At 39.7% G+C, this 27,756-nt stretch overlaps 1 protein-coding gene across 5 annotated transcripts in view; it reads right to left on the bottom strand.

Moving 5' to 3' along the window:
* KYNU (kynureninase) overlaps positions 1 to 27,756 on the bottom strand; it is a 94,179-nt gene that overhangs the window by 49,491 nt on the left and 16,932 nt on the right. For 3 of the 5 annotated variants that reach the window (XM_081872945.1, XM_081872942.1, XM_081872943.1), the window contains exons 3-8: positions 24,704 to 24,824; positions 18,816 to 18,898; positions 12,668 to 12,729; positions 10,375 to 10,446; positions 6,484 to 6,558; positions 1,492 to 1,638 (exon numbers count right to left, since the gene is read on the bottom strand). In XM_081872945.1, the coding sequence (XP_081729071.1) occupies positions 1,492 to 1,638; positions 6,484 to 6,558; positions 10,375 to 10,446; positions 12,668 to 12,729; positions 18,816 to 18,898; positions 24,704 to 24,824 (560 nt within the window). The remainder of the gene's footprint in view (positions 1 to 1,491; positions 1,639 to 6,483; positions 6,559 to 10,374; positions 10,447 to 12,667; positions 12,730 to 18,815; positions 18,899 to 24,703; positions 24,825 to 27,756) is intronic. The other 2 variants (XM_081872944.1, XM_081872946.1) reach the window with 2 other exon arrangements.

Below are 27,756 nucleotides of genomic sequence, written 5' to 3'. Positions count from 1 at the left end.
TTAGGCCTGACATGGTACACAGAAGAGCACTTAAGGAGTGTGAATGCAGTCAATTTGGAGATCATTTTATACAACATTTCTGGAGTTTAAGGCAGAGAATAGGTTCCAATGACACTGGAGGAACTCAAGTGTCAAATGAGTGAAACTTCAAGACCTTTCAACCTTGTCTACTAGCTAGTGTTAAAGGAGTCAATGAATAGAAAACACAGCCAATTTTTTGCTAAGTAGGTGGTAGTTTCGAACAAACACAGGCACACCTCATTTTAGGCCCACCACACTTTCTTGTGCTTCGCATATATTGTTCCCTATGAGGATTTGGTGCAGCTCCAGGCAGCTGGCCACTTCCAAAGGAAGGAAGCCCCTACAGCCTCTGTACTGTCCATGGGAATGGAGTTGGCTAGGGCTGGAGCTGAGTTTTTCCACTTCCGCCCCTGCAGCCAAGGGGGCCTGGCTTAATAGACTATGGTACAGTTTAAAAATAACTTTTAAGTGCACTGGGAACCCAAAATTTCTTTGACTCATATTATTGTGACATTCACTTTATTGTGGTGGTCTGGAACTGCAATATCCCTGAGGTATGCCTGTACAGAAAAGCTGATGCATCAGGTGGAGCTCTACGTTACAGCACATTTAGCATAAGGTTACCAGATTTTTTTCAATTAATCCGGGGACACTTTTCAATTTCAATGGATTTTGTATGGGGACTGATTTGTAAATCCGGGGACTGTCCCCAGGAAACTGGGACATCTGGTAACCTTAATTTAGCACATTGGTTAACTCAGTCTGGCTGCCAGGCTTAATAGCAGAAAAAGGGTGCAGTTTTAATATTCTATTTTGACAAGCCTCTCTCTTCCCAGCCCTATCCCTCAACAGTATCTCCTGAATTGACAATTTTATTTTTTTTAAAAAAGACAATTTGTTTAAGTATTAGTATTGTTAAGCAGGCTGCTCATTATTATGTCAAACACTTAGCCAGCACAACTATTCCCTAGCAGCAACCAATATACATTTGCAACAAACCATTTTTGATTTCTACTTGAAACATTGTTGGCAGAGGCGCCAACTTGCACCCGAGATTCAGGTGCCCAATGTGCGGTACACATGTGATGTTATGCGTGTATCATGTGTGATATCATGTGTGTGACACACATCATGCATACGTTACATCACCTGGAGAAGGCCAAGCACGGAGACTAGCATCGCGTGGCTTCAATGACCAGAGGCTCCTACTTTCTCATGCTCAGGAGGAGCCAGCCACTGAAGCCGCATCATGCTCAGCCTCTTCTGCCCCCTGAGGGGGCCCAGCCCCTTCCCAACAGATATTGAGGGGGTCAAAGAGACTTTGGCCCCATAGAGTTGGTGGGCCTGGTTGTTGGTGACATTTGTCATTGGTTCATTTTCACAAAAGTGTCAAACCTGTCAAGAACATGAGGGGTTTCTGTTTTTTTGTGGGGAAGAATGTGTGAATCTTTACTACTGTAGCAATTGTACCTTCTCTTGACCAGCCTTTGTTATTCTTGGGATGTCAAACAGCTGTCCTGTGTAGTACTGCACACCACTGAACAGAATTATGGCAATAGAGTCCCCTTCCTTCTCAATTACAGCAAGGATATCTTCAGTTCTCAAGGTCTCCTCCCCCTGAAATAAATTTAAGCACATATTTTATATCAACCCTGGCAGTGCTGAAACTGTCATTTCTTGTTTCATAATCTATTTTTTATGATGTGCCTTGCTGACTTCAGTAAGCAATCAAAAGCAAATCCTTAACATGGCAGTAATCTATGAAAGTAAGAGCCCTGGAGTAACCTTTGAATGGGTGAATGATCATTAGTAACATAGCTTCAAGATGGTAAATTATTCTTATTACTATTCTTATCATTATCATTATCATTATTATTAAAAAGGATATTCACGTTGCTTCCTTATATGTTTTGCTTGCCTGAACACTTCATGATTCCCTTAATTGGCTTTGTTTTTGTTTTTTAAGATGTAAAAAGATGTTAAGTTTGATTCAAAGAGCATACACAGAGGGGGACATGCTGGTGACTACTGTGAGCCTTCCCCAAGAAGCTATGGCCCAGCTTGCTATTAACCATGCGTCATCAGAAGATTCTGTTTTCCAATCTAAAATTAAGACACTCGCAATTGAGAATGGAAATTATGCTAGAATGTATAACTTGCTGCTAAAATGGAATACACAAGACGAAATGGTTAAATCGGCTATGATAAAATGGGCACAGGACATTGGGCATAACATTATGTTTGAGGACTGGGAAAGGTTGTGGACCACTGGGCTGAACTTCACCGCATGTAATGCTCTGAAGGAAAATGTAATGAAAATGATATATAGATGGTACATGACCCCAGTTAAACTTGCCAAAATATACCATTCGTCTGATAATAAATGTTGGAAATGCAGAGAAAATGAAGGAACATTCTTTCACCTCTGGTGGACATGCCCTAAGGTGAAGGCCTTCTGGGAAATGATATATAATGAGCTGAAAAAGGTATTTAAGTATACCTTCACAAAGAAACCAGAGGCCTTCCTTCTGGGTATTGTCGGCCAGAAGGTGTTAAAGAAGGATCGAACATTTTTTATGTATGCAACAACGGCAGCAAGGATTCTTATTGCAAAAAACTGGAAAACTCAAGATCTACCCACACTGGAAGAGTGGCAGATGCAGCTGATGGACTATATGCAACTGGCCGAGATGACCGGCAGAATCCGTGATCTGGGAGAAGAGAAGATGGAGGAAGACTGGGAGAAATTTAAGATGTATCTACAAAAACATTGTAATTTGGTTGAATGTTAAGAAGGATGCTAGATTATAAAAAATTGGCCACCACTAAACTAGATTTAAATTTGATGATAAGTGAGACTAAAGAAAATATAAAATTTTTTTGGAAGAAGTGCTAGATTATATTTGAATGAGTGGACATGAGATTGTAAACAAGTTGATAATTTGTTTGGAAAAAATTTTTAACGATGCAAATGGGAGTGGGAGACGTGAGGGAGTCCAAAGAAGTGTTGAAATTGTTGTAAAAGAAGTAAGATTGGTTATTATGTGTGCATTTATATTTAAAAACCTTAATAAATATTTTTTTTAAAAAAAAGAGAGAATGGAAATTATGGTATCACCATATGGATACATGACAATTGTCCAAACATGCCACATTTCTATCTCCTGTGAGCCTTAATTTAGTCGTATTATTTGCAGCCTTTCACAAAATGTTATAATGTGCACTACTTCATATAGTCTTAAAAATCCACAGAATATGTGTCTATAACCATAGGTGTTCATCATGGCAGTATGTGGAATGTATGGAACTTCAAGATTCAGAGTTAAATATGCCGCTGAATAGCAGCTTCTGAGGAATAACAGTGGGAGAGAGTTAACGCCTTTGAACTGCGCTTATGGACTCACCAGAGTTACATGGCGGTGGGAAAGAAGATGCTGGTATAGATGGGCCTTTGTTCCGATTCTGAAGAGCTCTTCTTATGTGAACCTGTGTGTATAGCCTAAAGCATAGCCATACACACCTCAGTTGATGGACACTGCCATTCTTAAGGGAAAAGCAGTGTCAATCACTTTGCATCCTGTGGTTCCCTGCCAAATTAGGATTTCAGTGACATCCTAATTTGTCCTAACATGTCACCACTGACATATACACAACAACATAAAGATGTCAAGCTGGTCAAGACTCAGCAATCTATTTATATGACATTTTCAGTTCTGACATCTGCACAAGACTTAAAAAGCAGCCCCCCATATCCCTCTTGACACTTTTAAGACAAACTTTGTATCCCACAGAAAGCTATTAAAAATGTTACTGGATTTGTCTTTCAGAAACAATAGCATTCATACAATTCAAAAATGTAAAAACCCTTAAGTCATTAAATATAGAGAAATTTGAACGGGGGTGGGGGGTGGGGGGTGGAATCACTTTTTATCCTTTAAAGCCTGTATCCCCCACTCCCTTTCCTCATTTCCTCTTAGCAAGGGATCATGTAAAACACACCATCACCAAGGGATCAATTAAGCAGTGAAAACTCCAAATGAAATTAGACATGCCACTGCAAAGAGCTGAGATAAGATTTGCTGATTTGAAAGTAGCTCCTATTATCTTAACGATCTCTCAACATCTATCAAGGACTTGAGAGTAGCTTCTCACTTCTCTGGAAAAGGACTTTTTTCAAGAATCAAAAGGTCATCAACAGCTCTACTATAAAGTAACAAAAGTTCTTCATGGTATTCTTTTATAACGATCCTAATTACATACTCCTCCAAGCAGAAACGTGTTGCTGTAGTAATAAAGGAAACTGTATGTAGTCTTCATAGGACTTCTATAAAACAGAGAGTATTCTACATACTGAGACTCACATATACTGAAGCTCACAAATATATATATTCAGAGGAAATACAGTATGAGGAACGTACAAGTATCAGTGTAGGAGTATTCAATGTAAGGAATATCATCTTCCGATTATTCAGTTTAGATTTGTAGAAACATTTTAAAATAACTAAAAAACATGATTTAAATATATTGAAAAATATAAGCCCACTCCATTTTTAATACAGTCCTAAAAACACATACAAAATAATAAAGTGGAAACCTATTTGTGCAAATTCCCTTAATTATGAATAAAATCAGAATATCTAATACTATAAAAAAGTAAAAAACAATCCACAATGAAACAATGGTTTTAAAAATGTAAGATTTAAAGCTTAGAGGAGTGGATAAAATCAATTTCATTTAAGCTAATGCTTCTTCTTCTTCTTCTTTTAAAAAAAGTTTTTTCATCATACCTGCTCAGGATATGTGTCTATATACAGTGGTACTTTGGTTTACAAACTTAAGCTGTTCCGGAAGTCTGTTCTTAAACCAAAGTGTTCTTAAACCAAGGTGTGCTTTCCCATAGCAGCAGGGGACTCAATTTACAAATGGAACACACTCAACAGGAAGCAAAACATGTTCTTATTCCAAGGCAAAGTTCACAAACCAAAACACCTACTTCCGGGTTTGCAGCGTTCTTAATCCAAGTTGTTCATAAACTAAGCTGTTCTTAAACCAAGGTACCACTGTAGTGATCTAAAATCTACTTTCCTGTGTTCAGAGAATAAGCCCCTCTGGAGAGGGAAAGTTCTGGTGCAAGGAGAACATTCTTTCACTGTGGGTGTGGTTCTACTCTACTGAGTGCATCTCAGCAACAATTCCCCCCTCAACCTGAAATCACACTATGTTCAGGGTTCCAAGACTAGTTATAGACTGAGGATGATGAACAAAAACTAGGGCAGCAACACAAAGGGAAATTTTCAGGTGCACAAAAGACAAATATTGTCATCTGTACTTTTCTGAATAGAGGGGTATTTGGGCTTTAGGTGAGTGTGTTTCAGCATGAATTGGAAAGTCATATAAGGACTCAGGGCTCTCAGCAGCCAATTGATTTGGGGCACAGTGTTGTCTTGAGCGAAATAATACACAAATATTTGGCTTTGGTTCAACCAAATGTTGCCAGGCTGATATATATAGTGTTCATATGTAGTGTTAGGGCATTATCTTTTCTATTTCAGTGAAATGTCAATGAGAGCTGCAAAATAAATTATTTCCAAATTTGTAAGGTTTTGCCAGCTAAGATATCCAGAAAAAACAAGAGAATTTCAGTCAAGGTAGGGACAAAATGCAGGGAGGCACTGATACTTTCTGGTAACACCTATTAAAAAATGACTTTGCCTGGTGTTAAAAAGACCCATGGGCTGATTCCATGTGAGCAAAACAACAACAACAACAACAACAACAACAACAACAACAACATATACACCCTTTCCCCAGTTGCTCCTGTCCATGTTTTTATGGTCTGTGAAAATGGGCAGGCTTCTATGGGGGAAAGTGGTCCTTTAAGTATGCAGGTCCAAGGTCAAATTAGTGACAACACAAATTATCTCACATTAGAGACAAAGAAAGAAATATAGGGGCTGAGCAAGTAAATCATAAATACAGGTTCTGATCCAGATGATCTGAATGCACAGCACAATGAAGTTATAACAATTCACTGTCAGTATTTTATACACCTTCACAATCAATGCTGGTAAAATCCCAAATCACTTCTTAAACTCATGAATGTTTAAAAGGATGTGGGAATTTGCTGTGAAGAACCACTGGAGGGCTACACTGAAAACTGAATATATACTTTAGCAAAGTGCTAACAGAGATGTACTATATTAGACAGGGTGCGATGAATAACCCCTATACAGTCAAGTATAGCATCAGCAGGGGTTTCACAATCATCCATCGACGTGGAAGCTTTTTAGACAAAAAAGTAGATCTGGGAAGACAAGGAAATTCTAAGAATAATAAGCATTTAATTTTCTTGTCTCAGAAGTTCACAACAGGTTATTTAGAATAAGTTGCAAAGAAAATAAAGCATAAGCATACCAATATCCATTCTTGATTAGATATCAATATAAAATACCCATTACAAACCTCTTGTGGTTCTATCATAAGCATACTGCTCTCCATATCTAGCCCATGAAATTGGAGTTGAGACTCAACAGCATACTGTAAATAAAATATTGTTTTTAGTGAGCAAATGTAAACAACAAAAGAAGCATTTCTTTCGCATAGCAACAATCAGCAGGATGTGTCTGCATGATGTGCTTGGGCAAATCTCTGAAAAATGTTTCCAGTTCTACATGGTCTCTTCCTCTTTGCAATTCAGGGAACCACAGAAACATAGTATCATAGAATTGTAGAGTTGGAAAGGACCCTGAGGTTCAGCTAGTCTAACCCCCTGCAATGCAGGAATAAGCAGCTGTCCCATACAGGGTTCAAACCTGCAACTTTGGCGTTATTAGCATCATGCTCTAACCAACTGAGCTATCCAAGGGCCAGTATCCAAGGACATAACTCAGTGGTAGAACACATGCTTTGCATCCATAAAGTTGTAAGTTCAGTGCCTGGCATCTCCAGTTTAAAGGACTAGGTGGCACGTGATGTGGAAGACTTCTGCATGAGAGCCTGGAAAGCTGCTGTCAGTCAGAGTAGATAATTATTATTATTATAATTGATTAAGTGGTATGGTTGACACGTTCTAACAGCGAAAGGCCCTGCTAAGCCCACACAGATCATTGCTATCTTCCTCTTGCTTCAGTGCTTCTAAAGATTACTGGGGGTTGGGTACATGGCTAATCTTCATGGTTTTCCCCAATGATCTTCGGATACGATGCTATATGCAAACACAGGAATTTCTGTCACTTTTTTCTTGGGAGCCACCCCTTATCTGAGTGCAACTGGTTGGTGTGGAACAGGCAAATTAGGAATTCACTCTCAAAACGCTTAGCTTCCATCCAAACCCCTGGCCTGAAACCAGTCCTCTGGAACTGTATCTATGGCTTTATACAAATGTAGGAAATAACTTTCCAACAGCAACCTCTATGGTAGCTTATGCATAGTATTATGAAGTAGGCTTGCTAAATGGGTATACTTGGGGAGACAAATAGAAATCATAATAAAAAAATATACAGTAGTTATTGCAGAACAAAATGAAATTCAGTATAACCAGCTTGATAGTCAAAAAAGCAGCAAGTTGTATTAATCTCACAGGTGCACTGCCCCCATTCCCCACACTCAATCTCCTTTAAACTGAGAGTTAGTTGCAGATCTGTCGTGTGGTATCAGATGGAGGAAAGGAATGCTACTATCTTCCTTTTAAAATCTGGGTAATGTATGCCAGAGCACATAAGAGGAATACTCAGCCTGCAGAGATAATCAGGGAGAAAACAGACTAGGCAGAAGCCACATCAGATTTATCACAGCTACAAGGGTTAATGGTAATGACCGCTCCCCACTTAAAACGGGGGGCGCCTTTTGCGTGGACGCGTGCAGCCCTGGATCTGGAGTGGCCCCATCAGCATAGGCTTTGCCTTCCCTCAGGTGGGATACCTGGAGGTCCCCGCCTACCCCAGCGAGTTGTCCAATCCCACCTGGGGGAAGTGTTGCCAGGGAAACCAGGCCAGGTAAGGGGAGGGATTACCTGCCCACACAATAGAGGGTGGATCTTAATTGTTAATCCTCACTTGGCTCCAGAGCTTCTCCCACCCTACCCACCCTCAGTTAATGTCTTCTTTTGCAGGTTAACTTTTCTTCATAGGTTTTGCAGGTTAACCTGTCTCCACAGGTATGCGGGCGCTGCTACGATAAGGTCGCTGTTAAAGGACCGGAAAGGAATTTCCCTGCATTGGCAGGTTTCGCCTTTCCCGTAGCAAAACGTCACAACTTTGGCGGTATCAGGCCTTGGGCGGAATCCTTTAGTCCATCTTCCTCTTTGCGGCGGCGATACCAGGGTTCCCCGTTAAAGGGGTTTTTGAAGGGAGGCTTTGGCCGTACGCCGAAAGGTCGTCATTGCTCTCCCCTGCGGCGGCGTAACGGGGGCGGCTATCTCTGCTTGAACATATGTTCTTCAGAGCCGGCCCATCCCCCCCACACACACTGGATAACCCTGATGCTCCCTAGGTCCCCGGCTGGGGACTAGGGAGGGAGAACGCCCAATGCCTGAGCCAAGGTCTACCCACATTTGAAATTTAATAAAGTTGTGGCCAATTTAATCCCATAGCACGTTGTCTAGAGTCGTTATTCCACATGACGGGGGGACCACTCGGGATCTGGGGACTCCGCCTGTCCACGCAAAAGACTGAAGAGAAAAGACCTTTGAGGGGTCTTTCCCACTCAGCACACTGGGAGAGAAATGCCAACAACATGGAATACACTCGTGCAATCTGCCCTCCCTGGATGTTTGTATTATTTCTATGTAGCCCTCAGCCGTGTGGGACCAAAGCACAAAAACGCAGCTCTTCCTTGGTTTCATATTGTTATAGATCTGGGATACCAGAGTCTGAAGGTGCAAAGGCCCTCACAATTCTAGGAAGTTAGTGAATGTTGGAAATTAATAAATGTCAGAATTTAGCTAATACTTGGGGTATTGAAGGAGACATAAAGGCTGCAAAAGTACTCCTGAACTGGGTGAAACGTGGAAGTTTAGCTTATGCAATCTAGCCTGGCTGGGCTAGTTGAGTGCAAGCCATTATGAAACAGTGGCTGGACATCAACACATCAAAGAAAGATCCCTGGGTCTGTGTAAAAAAGGGTTTGCCAAGTTTACAGGGAAGGGGTGTGATGCCAACGCAGGGAAAAAACGTTTCCCTTTTAAAACAGAAAAGTTTGGAGAAGTGGAGGGCCTGCTTAACAAAGGTTGGGACATTGAAAGAAGGTTGCCAGAACTTAAGGTAGAACTCCATGCGGGGGCGGAAGGGCAAAACCATATTGGTGGGCTAGCTGAAGGCAGGCTGGGGCAGAGACACAGAGATGCCTTGGAATCTGTCTATGGCTCAAACAACATCTAACATTAGTTATGCAGTTGTGCCTTTAAATGCAGGGTTTTCTAAAAGTAAATTGTCAGTGCATACATAATTCCCTATCCCAAATTCTTACATGGGTAGGGGACTTGAACTCTTTGTCCTCCACTATCATTCCAATCCAAGTAGGGAACCCCATGTATGCGTTCCATAGAGGGGGAAATGTTCTCATTGAAGTGAAGGAGACACCCATTCATGAAAAGTAAATTACAGGTGCAATTTCCAAGCTCAAAAAATATTGTAATATTCCCAAAACTAAACTACTGCATTGAAGGAAGATATGTCATACAACATATGAGCAACAAAAGAATATTAGCTGGAAAAAGGTGTCATGTCAACTGATTGTTTGGCAGCACAGAAAGGGTCTGAATTGTACCCTATGTGAGCTGCATTTGTAGAGATTTTTATAGTGCCTCAGTGATCAAATATCCCATCAATTTCTGAGTGTTTACAGAGTTTGATAAAGTAGCAGTGAGTCACAAATCTGAAGATTAATTTGCTGCAATCTGTGATGCATGGGCTATTGTCTCATTTTATAGCACACAAATGATGTTTGAATTAGTAATCTAAAGCACCATGGACAAGCATTTCCCTATCTGTCTAGGGATATAAAACTGTTAATGTTGTGAGCTTTGTATTGATTTGGTTTCATAAAGTAAAACAGAAACAAGAATTAATAAAACATTTACAACCTGTTGTTGATTTAGACCAACAGCTTGTTCAATGTCTTTAAAAGGACTAATAAATCAATATGGCCATTCAATCTTTTCCTTGTGCAAGGTTTTTATTTGAACAAAAAGAATAAAGGCATGATCAGTAAAATATGCCAAGCCCAAGAGAACATGACCAGATCTCCTGTTATTTCTAAAGGAGGATCAGGTAATAAATAATGAGACAGGATTGCTGATATGCTTTTGAAAGTCACAATGGATAACACAAATATTATGCAATATTAATTCCTTACATGGTCGGAGGGGAAAGCTTTGGCTTCCAGAAGGATTTTATAGCGATCTGAGGTAGGCTTAAAGAATGATAACTGTAAAAAAAGGTAAAATATTTATTAGTCCATAATTATTAACACTTATTCATTTCATTAGTTTAAGGTGGCCCTACCCCTAAGTTGCAACTTTTTCAGAAGTAACCAGCCACATCAACATGGTGTAAGATACAGTTATGAAATTTATGGATGCCAATACAAAATAGATATATAACTGTCCAGAGTAGCTGGGGGAACCCAGCCAGCTGGGCGGGGTATTAACAACAACAACAACAACAACAACAACATATAACCCAGTTCCTTGGAAATTGATGGAGGAACAAGATGAATGGTTCCTGCATGGCGTCATGGTGGCTAAATTCTCCAGCCCTCCTTCTCCCCACAGCTGCTTGCGTTGCTGAAATGTGTCTGCACTACGTAAGTAAATTGAAAGCATGAAAAGAACCAGAGGTTGGCAGGGAAGGAAGTTTGCTGGGTAGGGTAGGATTTTGTTTCTGACTTGGATTTTGATCAAAGCAGGAGAACAATTTGGGGCTCCTAATACTTCCTGAAACTTATACCCCCCCAAAAAACAAGTTTCATGGGCATCTATCTCTATCTGCAATAGAAAGACTGCTCAGAACTTGGGAAATAAAGATTTTAATCTCAACAATTCTCTATTTCTAGTCCTCACTCAGTGACAGTGATATGTCAGTGGTGCGTGCAGTATACTAGCATGGGTAGTGCAACATGGGACCTGCAAATTTTTATATCTATGAAAGAGGAACTGCAATGTCACATGAATTTATGGCTCTCATGATACACTGCTCACAAGTATGATACTCAAATAAACTACTCTTTAGTTTAAGCTGGTAACCAAGTGTATTGTTAGAACTGACTGCAAGAACCACACAGTGACAAGTCTGACATACTCAGGGTACACACACCAGGGCTTATCCCTCCCTATCTCCCTGATCCCACCTTGATTGTCATGCATCTAATATATTTAGTCTGCCTCTGCCAATGACCTCTGAAAATTTACTTCCACACTCTTTTGGCAAATAAGTGGTTCGGAACTACAACAGTTTCTGATAAATGTCAGGAAAGCAGTCAAAATATCATTTTAGAGATGCATTTGGAAGCCTAAGAAGCAAGTAACAGGATTGAGCATCTGATAGTGCTTTGAAAAGGGTGAGGTGGGTGGGTAGAACTCTGAGAGGAAATTCATAGAGCAGGGCAGTTGGGAATGCACTAACCTTATTGTGTAAACAAGGTAGGCAATGAAAAGTTTCATGAAAGCCCTGCAGATGCTCACAGCAGCAAAGGGCTTTTTGCAGTTAGGCTTTCAACCTGAGATGTCTTCCTGGCATGACCTTGTTCCAATTCAAACTGTTCAATGAATATGTTTATTAATGAAAAACTGGGGCTTTGACATTAGGGATAATTGTGGTAAGCTGTAAATTGTGAACGAAGTATTTCACAATTAGAAGACCACTTATGATTCCTTATAAGGATTTTATGGCCTCACGGGTTTAGAACCATATAATCACAGAATCAAAGAATTATAGAGTTGGAAGCAGTGGCATAGCGTGGGGGGTGCAGGGGGGCCGGCCGCACCGGCTGCAACATCTGGGGGGGGCGCTCGCACTCGCAGCTCTCTGCCCCCTGCTAAAATCCACGGGTTAGGGGGCGCAAATTACTTGCCTTGCCCCGGGTGCTGACAACCCACGCTATGCCACTGGTTGGAAGGGACCCCGATGCAATGCAGGAATCCCAACTAGATCATACATGACAGATAGCCACCCAAACTCTGTTTAGGGCTATAAAAAGAAGTAACCCTGACACAACACCTAAATTATAATGCATTTTATTATAACTTACAGAATGCATTGTTTTGAAATATAGTGCTGGAAACTAGGTTAGAAGACTTTAAAAGGGCATTCAAAAGATCCATCAAAGTCAGACCCATGATTTTAAGTAGGCAAGCTTTTTCTAATTTTATGGTTAATTTTAACTGAATGATTATTTTATTTTATGCTTTATCCCTTTGTTATCCTTCCAGTATTCCTAGTAGACATTGCTTAGAAACTGTGGTATTTATATAAATTATTAAAATAAAAAGACAACTAAAATAGAATCTTCATGTTCACAGACAGTGTAGTTTTCAATATCAGATGCTCATGGACAAATAATACCTTCATACACACATGGAGGAATCAAGCTCTCTTTTAAACAGAATTCTGAACTAGATATATCTAGCAAAGAAATTCTTATGACTTACCATTAGGAGATGCAGATTAACTGTCAAGCCGTTCATTAATGCTACCTCTTCTTTATGAGCCCCTGAAAAGCAATAAGGCAGATGTTTCCTTATTTCTTTTGTCCTGTGCAAGGTCTGTGCCAGTGCTGTGCAAAACCTCATGACATTGGCTTGTAGTCAATGTCTCCCTAATGACTGAGAAGTAAATACATGTTTCATGTGTCACCACGGAGAAATTTAAGTAAAAAAAGTTCCCCTGTTGACATAGTACACCATTCTAACAGGGAAATATTTATTTTTACCATTCTGTTGTGGCAAATAAAGCAGATAATGAAACAGTAACACTTCCTTCCTTGAAATCTACCTGTTGATTTGTTGCTATCATTAACAACTTGGTCAAATTCAGCACTAGTGTGCCTTTGCCCATTAAATATATCTCCAATATAAAGGCCTAAATTGTCTTAGGGGCAATCATCTATTTTTAAAGTGGCCTTTGTAATGCCAAGCTAAAATGTGCCCTTAATAAAAATAAAGAGACTTGACTAACAATTATTCAGACCTTCATTACAGTAGACATAACGGTGGTCTGTAAGACAACTGGTGCAAAGATGGGAACATGGTTAAACTATTGCATTTTGGACATGGATTCTGAGCTTTATGGCAATTAATAAAATAAATGAAATTTAATGGGGATCAGAAGCACAACAAATGGATTTTTCCAATACACCAGAAACAGTAAGGTGCTCTCTGACTCCTGTTAGTCAATACGGTGAGAGAAAAGGATGAATAAATTCACATTACAAGTGGAAGAACACAAAGAAAAAAACCATCCCCAGGGTTTAGATGAAAATAACATGAACCAGAAAAATATGCAAGCATTTTAAGAAGCTTTTAACTCTGATGTGGTCTGTTAAGTCATAAAGAGGAAGGCGTTATTGGCTGGATTGTTTTTTGTCATCTTTTTTTCTTTATCAATGGTTCTTAGCTGCTCATTTTCCTAGCAGTTGCAATGGAGATAACCAGGAGAACAATCACAAAGGAGAAAAATGGATGGAGATTGACAACAACAAAACCAGGACAACAGGTTCTCAGGTTCTCCTTCTCTGCATGTTTCCCTGGGATTTGCTTCAGCTTTCTCTGCTGAGGAGGAGGATTGAGCTCTACAATTTCTAAACAGGGGCAGCCATGTTGCTTGCATGTGGTGAGCATAATATGTAGCTCCATTTTCTTAAATCGGCCCAATCAAATTTACACAAATGTATGGTACATTGTCCAGAGTTTTACTCTTAGAGAAAAAGAAAAATTCCCAGGTATAAAAAAACAAGTCGTCCACACTGCTGCACTACATCTCTCTTCTGGATTTTGCATGTATCAGACATGCAGTATGTGAATATATTGAACTGTATGCAGAACAACAGCACATACGCTCCATAAGTGAGAAACATTTACTGCTAAATGCCATTTTTTTTATTGTAGATTTTGGTCATGTGTGCAGACACACAGAGATAACTGCTATCTGCATTCTCTGCTGCCTTTTCTATTCCAAGAGAGATCCTGCAAGTCTATACAATTCTGCCCAGGGGTAGTGTGTCCTGTTTTGCTGTGCACACCCCACATCTACCCCTCCCACGCCTCTGCTACCTGCATTGCATGGCAAGAGCTTGCTGAAGTCTCATGAGATCTCATGCGCTCTGTGAGATCTCGCAGGACTTTGATGAGATCTCACCAATAAAAGGTGCAGCTTGTGGTGCAGTTTTTCCGCTGCTGGCAAAGACAGCAGGATGGGTGGCAGACGCAGGGTAGGTGTGAGGCAGGCATTGCGTCTAGGGCTTCTTCCACTCGAGGGGGGAGCTCCAACTTGGCTCGTCAGTGGGCTGAGCCGGATTCTGCCTATGAAAGTAATGGTCCTGGATGTACACTTGTCGCCATCTGTCTGTCTCAAGAGACAATGGAATGTGCCTCCAGGGGTGAAGTCAAACTGCTGGAGAATCACAGTGCCTGCTGTGGCTGCAAAGACCATTGATTCATAACTGCTGCCTGCTGTGTTGTTTTTGTTGCATTAGCAACACCAAAATGACCTCTCTGGGGAGCAAACCGGGGCAATATGTATGGGGGTCCTGGGCTGCGCAGACAACAAGACCCTCCTCTCGGCCTTGCTGATGTGGCCCCAAAGGAAAGCAGAGCAATCCTTTTAGCACCATCATGGCTGGAGGAGTTGCCAGAAGGAAGCGTACAAGATGCCATCCAACCCTCTTAGGGACTCCACTCTATGGATAGGGTACTGAAACATAAGCCCCAAATCCTGGTGCTTTTACAACCTGACTGATCCACTTCCAGAATATAAATATAACTACTGTTAGTTCACTTGCTGTTCAAAGCACAGACCAAAAATAAACGGTTAATCTGAAGTTCACCTTTAGATGCATGCCAATATCCTATATTGAATATGACACCACATTTGTCATGTAAGTCTTAGACTCTTGTAAATGATATATTTATTAAAAGCTTTTCTTTATTGGATTTTGGTGCCCACAAAACAAGCCTTATCTGTGCCCTAGGAAAATCGTTATCCTTCATAGCCTGCACTGCATTTCGGAAATGATGCTTCTGTGATCCAATTAATCTATTACAATATTCAAAGACAAGTATCCAGTAGACAAAATGAAGTTTGCTCTCTCCAACTCATTACTCAGCACCACATATCATGGACAGCAAAAAACCCCATATGTCCTTCCTGATAAATCTTTTCTGTAATGGAAAAAAGCATGACTTGTGATGCGCCACTGTAACTTTGGAAAGTACAGCAGTTGCATTAGTGCAACATGAACCAAGCCCTTGCCTGAAATTTGTGTGGAAAATAAAGGGAGAAATGGCTGGATGAACTGGAAAAAAGAAAGAAGACAAGACTTCAAAAAAAGAAAAGACAAGCCAGTTTGGGTATTTCAAATAATCCTTATAATTCAAAGTTAAAGCAAAACAGCCCAGTATACATTCTCTCTCAGCACAAGTATAAGAAGGAACAATGCAGTTAATCTTATTCCATCAGAAGGTGATACTGCCAAGGTTGCAATATATTAATAACATGCTGTGGAAAAAAAGAACAAATTTTTATTTTCCTGTTCTTTTGCTTAATATGGGAATGAATGGACGAAGGGGTGGAGAAAGTTTGGGTCTCTGGTGACCTTGACTCTGCATTTCACAACATATTTACTATTGGAGTCTTCATTTAACAAGAAAAAGGTATGCTCATTTAATAAGCAAGGTGTTATAGAGACATAAACCTTTAAATGGCCCAAAGGAAAAACCATTTACTGCCTTTATTGTATTCCTGAATAAATCCCACAAGACAACACTCACTTTTTGTTCTACAGATAGAACAAGCTCCAGCGGTTCTTCCTCCTCCATAAAATGCTAAGCATAAAAAAACTAACTTAAAAATTCAGTTTATTTTCTCTTGTCAAGCCTACCACAGGAACACAAATCCCTTATTTTCCTCCATGTAACTGCATCCATTGTTACTGGAAAGAATGCATATCCATCTTAAATACTATGCTGGATGGACAATATTTTAATCGTGGTTTATTTTGTATTTTATCTGTTTTGCATTTTTTCTTTTTACCTAAAGGCAAATGATGTAGTCATTAACCAGTTGAGATTGTTAACATAACGGGACCATAATTTGGAATTCTTGAAAAGTTTATTTGTTTTCCTTTCTCATTATTGGAGAGGGGGGCAACTCACTAACATGTGGCAAAATCAATAAAGTGAAATTTACCCACAATAAAATAATGCTAATACTTGGAAGCTGAATGCCAAGCCACACTCTGAAATTCAGTTGTACAGCCACTGAGGGCTGTGGCGGGATTATCTGTGCAAGCGAGGAGGGAGAGATCATGATAGCACTAACATGATAGCAAACTTAATAGTCCCTGGTGTGCAACAGACCTATGAAATACTGCCCAAAGCAAAACAAAACAGGTTAAGGATGTGAAAATCTTTATTCATAGTTTCTTTTATAGAGAGCTTAAAACATGGTTCCCCAACAAAGAGAATACAAATAGGCTTCTGCATAGAGAATGGGTATGGGTATGGGTATGGAAAACTTAGCTGGTGGATAATGGGCAGAAGGGCCTCACTGAGCAGACACAAGCTGTGTGACAGCGAATAGGGTATGTTCCTATGAGTTCTAAAACTCCACTTGTATTTAAAGGCAAAATAACTGCCAAACTTTAAAAAAAGTGTCTGAATGCTAAAGGCATAGTTGAAAGAGCAAAGCTTTAAAAATCTTTTTTTAAAAAAACTCTTCTTGTTTTCCTTGAGAAAATGTTGTTATATTTGACTGCATATGTGGGTCCCAGATCTAAAAATAACAAGATTCTTGTTTTCTGACCAAGGTGAACAAGAAAGTGTAAAACAGATTTATTGGCTGTCTAGCAGATTTTACATTAAATTTTCTCATGTTACATTCACAGCCAGTAATTGTTTTGTTTGTTGCTATGTTGTTCTGTGTCTCTAGCTTCCCTTCCTCTCAGTTTGCATTGCTATTTTCTGGACCCCATTTGTTTTTTAAAAGGACACTGTGGACCGTGGCCTTACTGAAGATTTTGCTAAAGACAGAATGGCAACCCTGCAGCAGAGAATTGATTGTGTGTGGCATGCTTTGCCACAGACATTAGGTAAGCTCTGACTCTCTAGCTGAAGCAAGAAGTCCAAACAGAGGCAGAAAAACCAGATTTTGCAGCCAGCCACTGAATTCCATATCCACCCCTCTCTAGTGTATTCACCTTCACATCTTACAGCAGCCCCGCAGCAGAAGCACAAGAGAAGGACAGCCAAGGCCACACACAAGATATGAGACCAGAGGCAGCACTGCAGTGCCTCTCTGGAAATACTCACAGATGTGATGAAGAACTTCAATTAGAATAATGAACAAGCAGTCTTGTGATAACTTAAAGGCTCCCAATTTTATTATGTTTTATGATTTCATGGACCACAATCCACTTCATCAAATGCATAAAGTTACATGAAGGAAGGTAAACTTTCCAAGACATGGATGTTTTAACAGAAATTCCTGCATTCGGCTAGATGCCATTCAGGGTCCCTTCCAACTCTTTGATTCTATTAATTCTTATACAGTATTTCATTAATAGAGAGGCCCACACAAACATATGTGCTGTTGGGGGTGTAACTAATAGAGATATTAGATAAGGCAGGAGTACTTAACATGGGGCCCTCCAGATGTTTTTGGACATCTCCCAACATCCTTCACCACTGGCTATTCTGCTTAAGGCTGATGGGAGCTGGACTCCCAACAACATTAGAAGGGCACACTTGCTACCTGCAATAGTGTCTATTTCTGTATAATCAATTTTTGCACAGTAAATATACACCTCAAATTTTATCTGTACGCTGGCATGTTTCCTTCAAGGTAGTACTGTTATTGAGAGAATAATTTATTTTCATATCACTCACAGTAAAATAATTATGTCTGAGAATAAGCAATGCCAACCGTTACCCTGGGTATTGCATCCATTGCTTTTGTGACCGCTTTGGAGGAAATGGTTGTTCAAGTGTTACAGTCATCTAGTGACTGCTGCTTGAGGCATAATTGCAGAGGAGTGGCACCACTATTCACACCTCCACTGTTTACTTCATTTCTATCCCAAGTCCTCTCCCTTCCCTGAAGATTCTTTAGACAATTTGACAGGTAGTATCAACTCTAATTTTCATCATTTTCTGCACTATTAATTCTTTTTCAAAAAAATTTGACTTCCTTGACAGCAATTAAAGACATTATCATGTAACAAGCAGCTATTGCTTTGTAAACAAAAGAAATGATCACTGATTCATGGTGACATTTGTAGGAGTGCCAAGTTTTCTTTGGTTTCATGCATTAGACCAAATAGTTTATGACGATCCCAGAACCACATACTGCAATTAGTTTCAAGATATACATTTGCTCATATATTACTGTCTGTATTAAATCTTCTCAGTACAAAGTTTTAAAATGCAGTTACTTCACATACTTACTGAGAAGCACTCAGAGCAGAACAAAAAAAACACAATGGTATTTTTTTGGAAGAAAAGTTCCATTGTCTGATATCTTTTCTAGTGCTACATAAACAGTGGAGGGGAAATGAAATATTTTCCAAAAAATATATTTTCTTACCCACAATATCAGCCACAAGCTCCACAATGCACTCATCCCCTAAAGCCCAAGGTCGTTTCCCTGTGAAATGACCGTGAACACCCCTGAAAGAGAGAACAAATGAAAATTCATATATGTGCCTTTGGTATAGTCCTAACATCAAGAATGCAACACTCATTGGGGAGCTGGAAGAGAAAATAAATAATTTTATTGCACCACATCCACCTGTAGCAAACAAGCAGTCTACTGTAGTTTTCTACTGCACACAGACAAAGCGTGTTCTCCATCACGGAGAGCACGTGTTGCGGTTGGGGATTCCAAGACACCTTGCTGTTTCTGGGCAGATGGTTTGGCCAACTCATAAGCAGGGGTGGGCTGTTACTGGGGAAAATTAGATGTTGCCATTTAGTGATTGACAGCCCTATTTGTTAAATACAAGGCACGCAGCAACGGACGTCCTCTTTCGCTGCGTGCTTCGGATCACCGGCCCTCCCTTCCCTAATGTTAGGCTGTTTGCTTGACCTTGCTCTTGCCTGTCATGGGGTCGTCTGCTTTGGGGCAGGGGCCGGGTAGGAATTTTGCCATTTGGCTGATTAGTGTGTGCCACTTGGTTTTCGCCTACTGCGTAGCAAATCGTCACAACTTGTAAGGTTTGCGGTTAGGCATTGGTCTGGAATTGGTTGCTGGAGGGGTATGGATTCGGCTATGCCTGCCCCCCCAAATGATGCTGCTGGTGGAGGGGTATGGATTCGGCTGTGCCTGCCCCTCCAAAATGCTGCTGCTGCTGCTGAAGGGTTTTACCGTTAAAGGAACCCAGGGGCTCCCCCATGCTTTTTTCCAAAACCCCCTGGCAAGGGGCTAGGGCCACGCAAGCCCCTGGGAGCATGCTGGGGAGAGGTGAGGCATGGTTCCCAGTCCCGTCTCTCTCCCCAGGTGACTTACCCTTCCTGACTTCGTGGGGGGTGCAAATGTCAGAGCTGTCCCTGTGCGGGGGCAGTTAGTGCTACCAATGCCTAAGCAACCACTCACATTGCTGTATTTGAATAAAGTTGTGGCCAAAATTATGCCAAAAAAATTAAACAAAAATTAAGTGTCAATTGTGTTTTCCTTTGGGGTGTATTGGGGGACCTCGACACGCAGAAAAAAGTCAACAGACACGGGACAGATTCTAATGAGCCATCTTCATGCTTTGTTATAAGAGAAACAAAAAATAGCAACAGCCCTCAGCGAACAGCTAGGGAATAGAACTGTGAATGGTTGAAAGTCACAGTAAACCAAGTTCAGAGTAACCTACGGTAAGCCAGGAAGCTTAGGTTATCATTATGTGTGAATGCAGCCAAAGCGAACCTGCAGCCAGGGGCCTACAATGCAAAACAGTCCTGTCTCTTCTATGTCAGGTAACTTGCTTGTCCAGGAAGCAAGATGAAATGGTGATAGCGTACAAGAGTGCAATGGGTCTGGCAGAAATGGGCGATGGGCTAATTTCTCAGTTCAGAGGCAAAACCTGGCTAAATAATGTACTAGAAAATTAATGGTGTGTCCTCTTTTTATATTACACATCTTTGTCCTCAGTTACTTAGTAGGATTTAGAAAAGTGCCCGCAAATGAATCCTCTCATTTGCTCTGTCATTTTACAAGATTCACTGTTAAACTTCCTCGTTCTCTGCCAATTCCCCAACAGAAAGGATCTCACATTTTAAATATTTTATGTAACATTCCTATGAGCTATTACAGATTTTTCAATGTGATTATTATTACAACGGGAAAAGATCTGTGTACAATAAATCCAAACCCAAGTAACTAAATTAAACATAAAGAAAAGACAGTAAGAAACAGGTTCACTTGAGTCACTTGAATGAAAAGTTTCAATTATCACATAGGCAGAAGTATTTCTTTAGTGACTCATAGATTAATATTTAATCTAGACTAAACAGATTTCAGTGCCGCATTTTCCTATCTTCTTTTTTTACATAAGATGATAGGTCATAGTTTTCCTATGTACTCAATTCTGAAGTACTGGGTATACTATAGATTGAAAGTTCTGAAAACAGCTGTGAAATTTTACAATATATAGCACCCTAAAACACACCTATATCAAATTAGTTTTACCGTATATCAGACTCAGCCCTTACTTATTCCCGACTCCCAACCTGAAAGGCATATGGTCAATATGATATGTTAACTAATTTCATGAAGCAAAAGGATAGATGACCTAGGACTGGTTTTCACATTACATGAAACCATAATTAATATAAACAAGCAATTTGCTGATATATAGTGCACCAAAATTCCAACCTTGTCCCCACTCCTGGCTGTGCCACAAGCAACATGCTACATGTCTTGGTGTGTCATTTGTACTTGGGGTTTGTGGTTCGTTTCTCTTCAAAGCATAAATAGTAGCCAAGGTCTGATCTTGGCAACGGAAGACCAGTTTAAACATAATTTGGGGATAGTGTTGGTGATGAAAAGCTATGTGTTTTATAAGATACAGGGTAAAACAATGATGTTGTACCCCTTTCTAACAGAATACTTTCAAACACTGTCACATCAGGCTCCTCATTAACAAATTGAAATCACTGTAAGATAGATGTTATAGTAAAACATTATAGTCACTGCATTTCTTAAAAGTAACAAAAATTTGCATAACATTCATTTGCCTCTATTGCTTTCTTGCAGTCTTCTCTGCCTCAACACGGCAAAATCCTAATTTGCCAGTTTCAGTAGCTCTATAAACTAGTAAGTAGCCATGAAATAGCAACCTTCAGCCACGACAGACTGGCACTGCCTTCAGATAGGACCAAAAGGTTCCCAATTCATTTTTCAGAAGTCTTTAGCCTTCTGAAAGGCTTGCATTTGTACTGGATTTTGGGCACTGACTTTCTAAATATAAGCTGCTCTTCCCTTACTGTTCTATTTTGGTCTGGCCTTATTCTGACATTTTCTTTTCTTTCGTTTCTCTGAAATAGCAGACTGCTATCTACTTCTAATATTTTCTCAATACGTTGCTTTGGCCTGAGTTTATATTTTTGAAACTGTCTTATCTACACAATCTAAACTAATGTTTATCTACAATTGGTCCCATCCACACTATATATTTAAAACACATTTAAAGCAATGGCTTTCCCCACAAATCCTGGGAAATGTGAAGGTTCTTGGGAATTGTAGCTCTGTGATGGAACAACTCTGTTCTTTGGGGGAAGTGATGTGTTTTAAATGTATGGTGTGGGTGTGACCGGAGTGTGCATGTATGAGCACACAATCATACTTAATATCAGTCTTTCTATCTCCAAAGTTCAGAGGTGAATGTTGATACTTTTGTACACAAAACAGCACCATGAACATATTAGCAGGGATATATTACCAAGCTTCAAGTAACTCCAAAGTTTGCAGACATACAAAAAAACTACTAAGGGAGAAGAACACTACCCCACCCCACCCCCACCAAAAACCAGCCAAATGAGGAATGAGCATGCTCAGAAAGCTGACTGATTGGCATGGGGCTGTAAAACCAGGTGGTAGGAATAATAGATTGGAGTACCATGGAAAAGGACATGGCTGGCTAGCTGACTGGAACATTGAAAAGGAGCACTGCTTGTCCACACTGTTGTAACTGTAGTTTTATAGACCAAACACAATGATCATCTCTTTTATTTATAACTATTGGCATTCATTCTGTATATAAAAATAAGAGTGAAGATAGACCCAAGTAAGGGAGGCTGCAATCTTGTGCATAGTTTACCGGGCAGTAAGCCCCACTGAATAGTAAACATGTTGTAGGTGTGATGGGTTTGTTTCGTTACAGGAGTGTCAAAGATAAGGCAGAAACTGTATTCCTTGTTTCATGAAAGGCAATGGACCACAGATACATATAAGATATACAGAATCATATTTACTTCTTTTCACAAACTGAGAAAGAAGGGGGGAATTGATTCTGCTCCCTGAAAATAAATGCCTTGGACTGCAGTGAATTTTGTTCAAACTATTGTCACCACACTTAAGTACATCAGTCTTGAGTATAAAATTCTTTCATTGTACCCAAGGCAAACAGATGCATGGAAAATGAACAAATGCAAAGTTAATGTGTGAGAAATGAAATATTACCTCTCTTGGTCCCTTTAAATGGAGAAGAGAGCTATTTAACTTTAACTTCTTGAATGAAGTCAGCCATTTCCCTGAGCTACTACAATAATCACAGAAAAATTGACAGGATTGCATTTTCTTAAAATGGCTGGCAAAACTGCAGAGCTGTGCTAAATGAACAGAGAGAGAAGTGCTAACTGAAGTTCATATGCTCCTATTCCCTCCTTCCTTCCCTCACAGCTATCTAAAAAAGCAGCTGCCTTTTTATTATTAATTGCAACTCTCCTGTTTTAACAAGAGAATAGGTAAGGACAACTCTTTCCCTCTTATAACACAGTCATAGCCATGTCTACTCAGAAGTCGAATTGTGTTCAATTGTGCTTATTCCCCGGTAGGAAGATGTAGGATTGAACTGCTAGTAGGTGATATCTAAGTCATGGTCAGAACAGACCCACTGAAATCAATGGGCATTATCACACAGCAAAGTCAGATTGTGTCAAATCAGTCTTAAATCTAATATGATGGAGCAAAAGATGAGCTTGAACCAATAGAAAAACTTTAAGGACATGAGGAAAAGTATTTCAAGAGTAGATAAAATACACCATTTTCTTGAATGATAAAAACATTTCCTGGATATAAGCTTTCTTCACAACTTAGACGGGAGCACTGATTTCTTCAGGCTGCTATGAACCTCAGCCCAGCACAACCCTAACTCTCTGGGCTTGATTCTCCCTTCCTGAACTTTAATTATGGCCACCAATCCATGCTTACTCACACCATCCTTCCATCTTCCACCACCTTCCTAGGGCCATTTCTCCTGGGAGGAGTGTGAATATGGGCAACTGAAATAAACCACTTGAAGAATTTACCATGGACACAAAAATGCTGGTGGGACTAGTAAATGGGGTTCAGTGACTGATTTTAGTAATAATGAGGGGCCAAGGAAAAAAGAAAGAAATAGTTGTAAGCACAGCAATATTGCATGCCTGGAGTTCCACAATTTCAGATTTTGAAACTGAACCAAATTCTGAGTTTATGACAGACCTTATTACAACTCTGTTTTATTTTTTGAAATACAAATTTCAGATTTCAGAATGTGAATTTTACAAGCATCTCAAAAGTTTGAGGCTACAAAGCAATATTCTTCATTCTAATGTCTCAGATTTAGGACTGACCAAGCAAAGGGTCAATCTGAATACTGCTGAAATAGGCACCAGGTTACCTATCGAAGGACATCTAAAGATTTGTGGGAACTACAATTCACCCACCAGAGCTAGAGTTCCCAGCACACTCAACAAACTACAGTTCCCATGATTATTTGGGACATACACATTATCTAGATATAGATATAGATAAAGATGATATAGATATAGATATAGATATAGATATAGATATAGATATAGATATAGATATGGTGTATGTAGCCTGAAATGCACAGATCAGGACAGCAATTATGAGATAGATACAAGGATTGCATGAGATAATCACATAGACTAGTAGCAACAACTACACACATACAGACAATAGGTAAGACTTGAACTAGGACAGTTAAAAAACAATTAGGCAAATAGCTGTAAGCTGAGGAGGATCCTTCCAATGTGAGCTGGTTAAAGGTTACTGCAGCCATTTCTTGTTTTCCTAATTTATGGAGCATATCTTACAGAAAGGACAGTATATTATTGGGAAAGCACTGAATATTCATTGTATTTCCATGAGAAAGGGATTTTAACAGAGTATCACCATATTCAGGCCCATTTTCAAAATAAAATAATTTTTCTTTACCCTCAAAAAAGCACAGTTAGTGATTTATGTCACTAGGAACTACTCACAGTTTAGCCCACTTGTCAAGTTCTTCATCCAAGTAAGTCTTAACTTTCTTTGGCTGAAGACCAAGAGAGTTCCCAGCAAAGTAGACGCAGGTCTCATTCTTATGCACTAAGGCTAGATTGGCTGAAGGAGGAAAATCCAAGAAAGCCATTAAAAATGCTGCCACCATTACCTTTCTTTACACAAAAGATTCCCCATGAAAAACGTCATATCCATTCACTAATGATGAACCCAATATACAACTATATTCCTGAGATAGCCCTCCAATTAACAAACAGATAAAATTCATTTCATTAAAAAAAACACTTATTCATTATGTGATAGATTCTATGAAAACTATGCCAAAAATACTGACATAAAATTCACCATAGTACAGACAAGTATAGAAAAATATACCAGCTGTGTTAAAAGTATAGTAGAAGCAAGCTATTCCCTTTCTCTCAGTAACAAAAGGCAAAACATCTGAGAAAGGAACTTCTTGGTTTTTCCATTACTATTATTTTCTTAAGAGAAACCAGAGTATATTAATTAATACTGATATACAAGTACTTGTACTTAATACTGATATAATAATAATGATGATCATGATCATGATCATGATGCTAGACTTCTATTCAGCAGTTTGTTGGGTGCTAGACGTTACACAAAAGCTATACGTTCCCCAAGTTTCAATATAAAATATAAATGTACAGTCATACTTTGGGTTAAAGACGCTTCAGGTTTAGCGTTTTCAGGTTGTGTTCTGCAGCGACCCAGAAGTAACGGAACGGGTTACTTCCAGGTTTCGCCACTCGCACATGCGCAGACGCTCAAAATGGCGTCACACGCATGCGCAGAAGCAGTAAATTGTGACCCGCGCATACGCGGGTTGCATTCTGCTCAGGGTGTGAACGGGGCTCCGGAATAGATCCCATTCGCATCCAGAGGTACCACTGCGCATGGAACAAATTCCATGGACCTGATATTGTCTTTCAGTGGATCCAAGTCAACATGATACTCCAAGCTTAGTCAAAAGTGCCTGCTCATATAAATGGCAAAAATAAGAGATCTAACATGAGTTGTAGCCTCAGTGGTAAAATATTAGCACAAGATTCTTCCATTCCATATATCACATCTTCTTTTTTAAAGACAATTCCTAATGTTTACTATGAAAAGGGCAAACTGGGGACATTAGAAGCTCAAATGTCATTGCACATGCAGTTAGGTAAGACTAACTTAACTCAGAACAACAGTGAAAGGAAAGGAATACTATACACTAGCATAGGATTTTACATTTCTATCTTTTGTTTACAGGGATGTATTTGCAACAGTAAACTTTAATTCCAAATTTTAAGCAAAAAATAAATAAATGTTTTGAAGTGGTCCCTCTGTATCATTTATTCTAGTAGTGGGGGGAGTCTTGTGCTGCTCGGAAATTTGTAGAAACCAAAAAATGCTATGATTTTCAAATGGATAGTGCAATTTGAGAGTTTGGAGTCGTCATACCAAAGCCAAGTCCATCATCATGATTTGAAATAGTGTCAGGTGTCCAAACCTCAATGAAGATAACACATCCCTGTTTAACACCTGATCCCACTGTGAATGGTTCACTTTGAGAGCCATTGTTATCCAGTCAGGGAAAAAGGGAGGCAGACTATGTTTAGGGCACCTTTTCTAGCCCCTTCCCCTTTTGGGGGTGAGCAGAGTAGATCCTAAATAGGACTGCTCAGTTGTGGATACAGCTGCCGAGCTACTCAACTGCCTCATTCCTCGAGTCAGAACAAATGAATCTGTATCCACCACTCATGTGCAGGTCCCTGATTAGGGGGTTCCAGATTTCACGGTTCTGCCCCCGTTACCATTTGCCCATCACCATGAGACTTTTTTGGATTGGGATGGGTTTTTGGAAGACGCCTATGCGTGAATTTGCTTGACGTGTGTAGATCAGTGCTCGCTGACCAACGCAGATTCTTCACGGTATGGCTCTATTCGAATGGCATGAATATCACCACGACCAGTAGATTCTTATCTGCTGCAGTCTTCATCTGCCTTCACAGCTGTTGTAACATACCGCTTGTTATCTTCTGCCTATTCTGCTATTGAGGACTTCTTGGATCATTCTTTGTCTTGACCTTACTGTCTTGGGTGACCCTACTGGGAGTATGAGACTCCCAATGGCTTCGCTCACAAGGATCATAGGAACATGCAAGCCCACTTACCATGACAAGGTGATGATCCAGCGAGAAGCAAACATGTATATGACTGTAGCACTAGTCCTCTAAAAATTTAATTAAAAAATATAGGGCAATATCCAAGTAAGTTGTATTCAGAGTAGATATATTCATTTTAATGTATTTAAGTTACTTAAGTCCACTGAGTTCAATGAGTCTACTCTGAGCATGCCTAATGTTGGATAACACTCATCTTTTTTGATGGATAATGCAAAACATTCCCTAAGCTGGAAATACGTATATTAAAAATTTAAGTATTTCTTTAGAATTTCATAAGTTGCCAAGATGAAATGTGGGCAAGCACAGTTCACTTGTGAAGGAGGAAAATATCTGTTGAAAATGTTTTCTGCTCAGTAGGGGAAACACAAGCTATTATGCCTATAAATGATAAAAGGGGTGATTAGCCCTTTTCATCACCTTTCATTCTATATGCTACTGTTTCCTGCCAAGGGTCATAAGGAACATTGCTCATTTTTGCATGTCTCAGTCATCAATAGCTTGTGCAAGAATGTATACAAGTCAGCAGCTTGAGCAAATGCATTAAAATTTACATAAACACTTCTAACATTATATAAAGAAGAATAAGTTTACATTTGTCTGAGGCAATTTCATTTTAGGGCTATAGGGAAACATTAAACCACAAAGCTACTCAAACTACATTTTAAAGATACTACTTTGAACTCAACCACTAATACATTTTCCAGGCATAAGAGACAACGAAGATAACTTCTTAATTAAAGCTTGAAAGGCCTTTAAAAAGCCTAAATCACAAAACCAGTTTCAATCTAATCCATATTACAGACGCTCTCCTTGTTTTCATCAGCATCCTTTTTAAAATGAGCAAT

This window comes from Podarcis erhardii (genome assembly GCF_964252035.2).
Source record: "Podarcis erhardii genome assembly, chromosome: 1".
Lineage (NCBI taxonomy): Eukaryota > Metazoa > Chordata > Lepidosauria > Squamata > Lacertidae > Podarcis > Podarcis erhardii.
The sequence above is the reverse complement of the archived record's forward strand: the minus strand, read 5'-3'. Positions and strand labels throughout refer to the sequence as shown.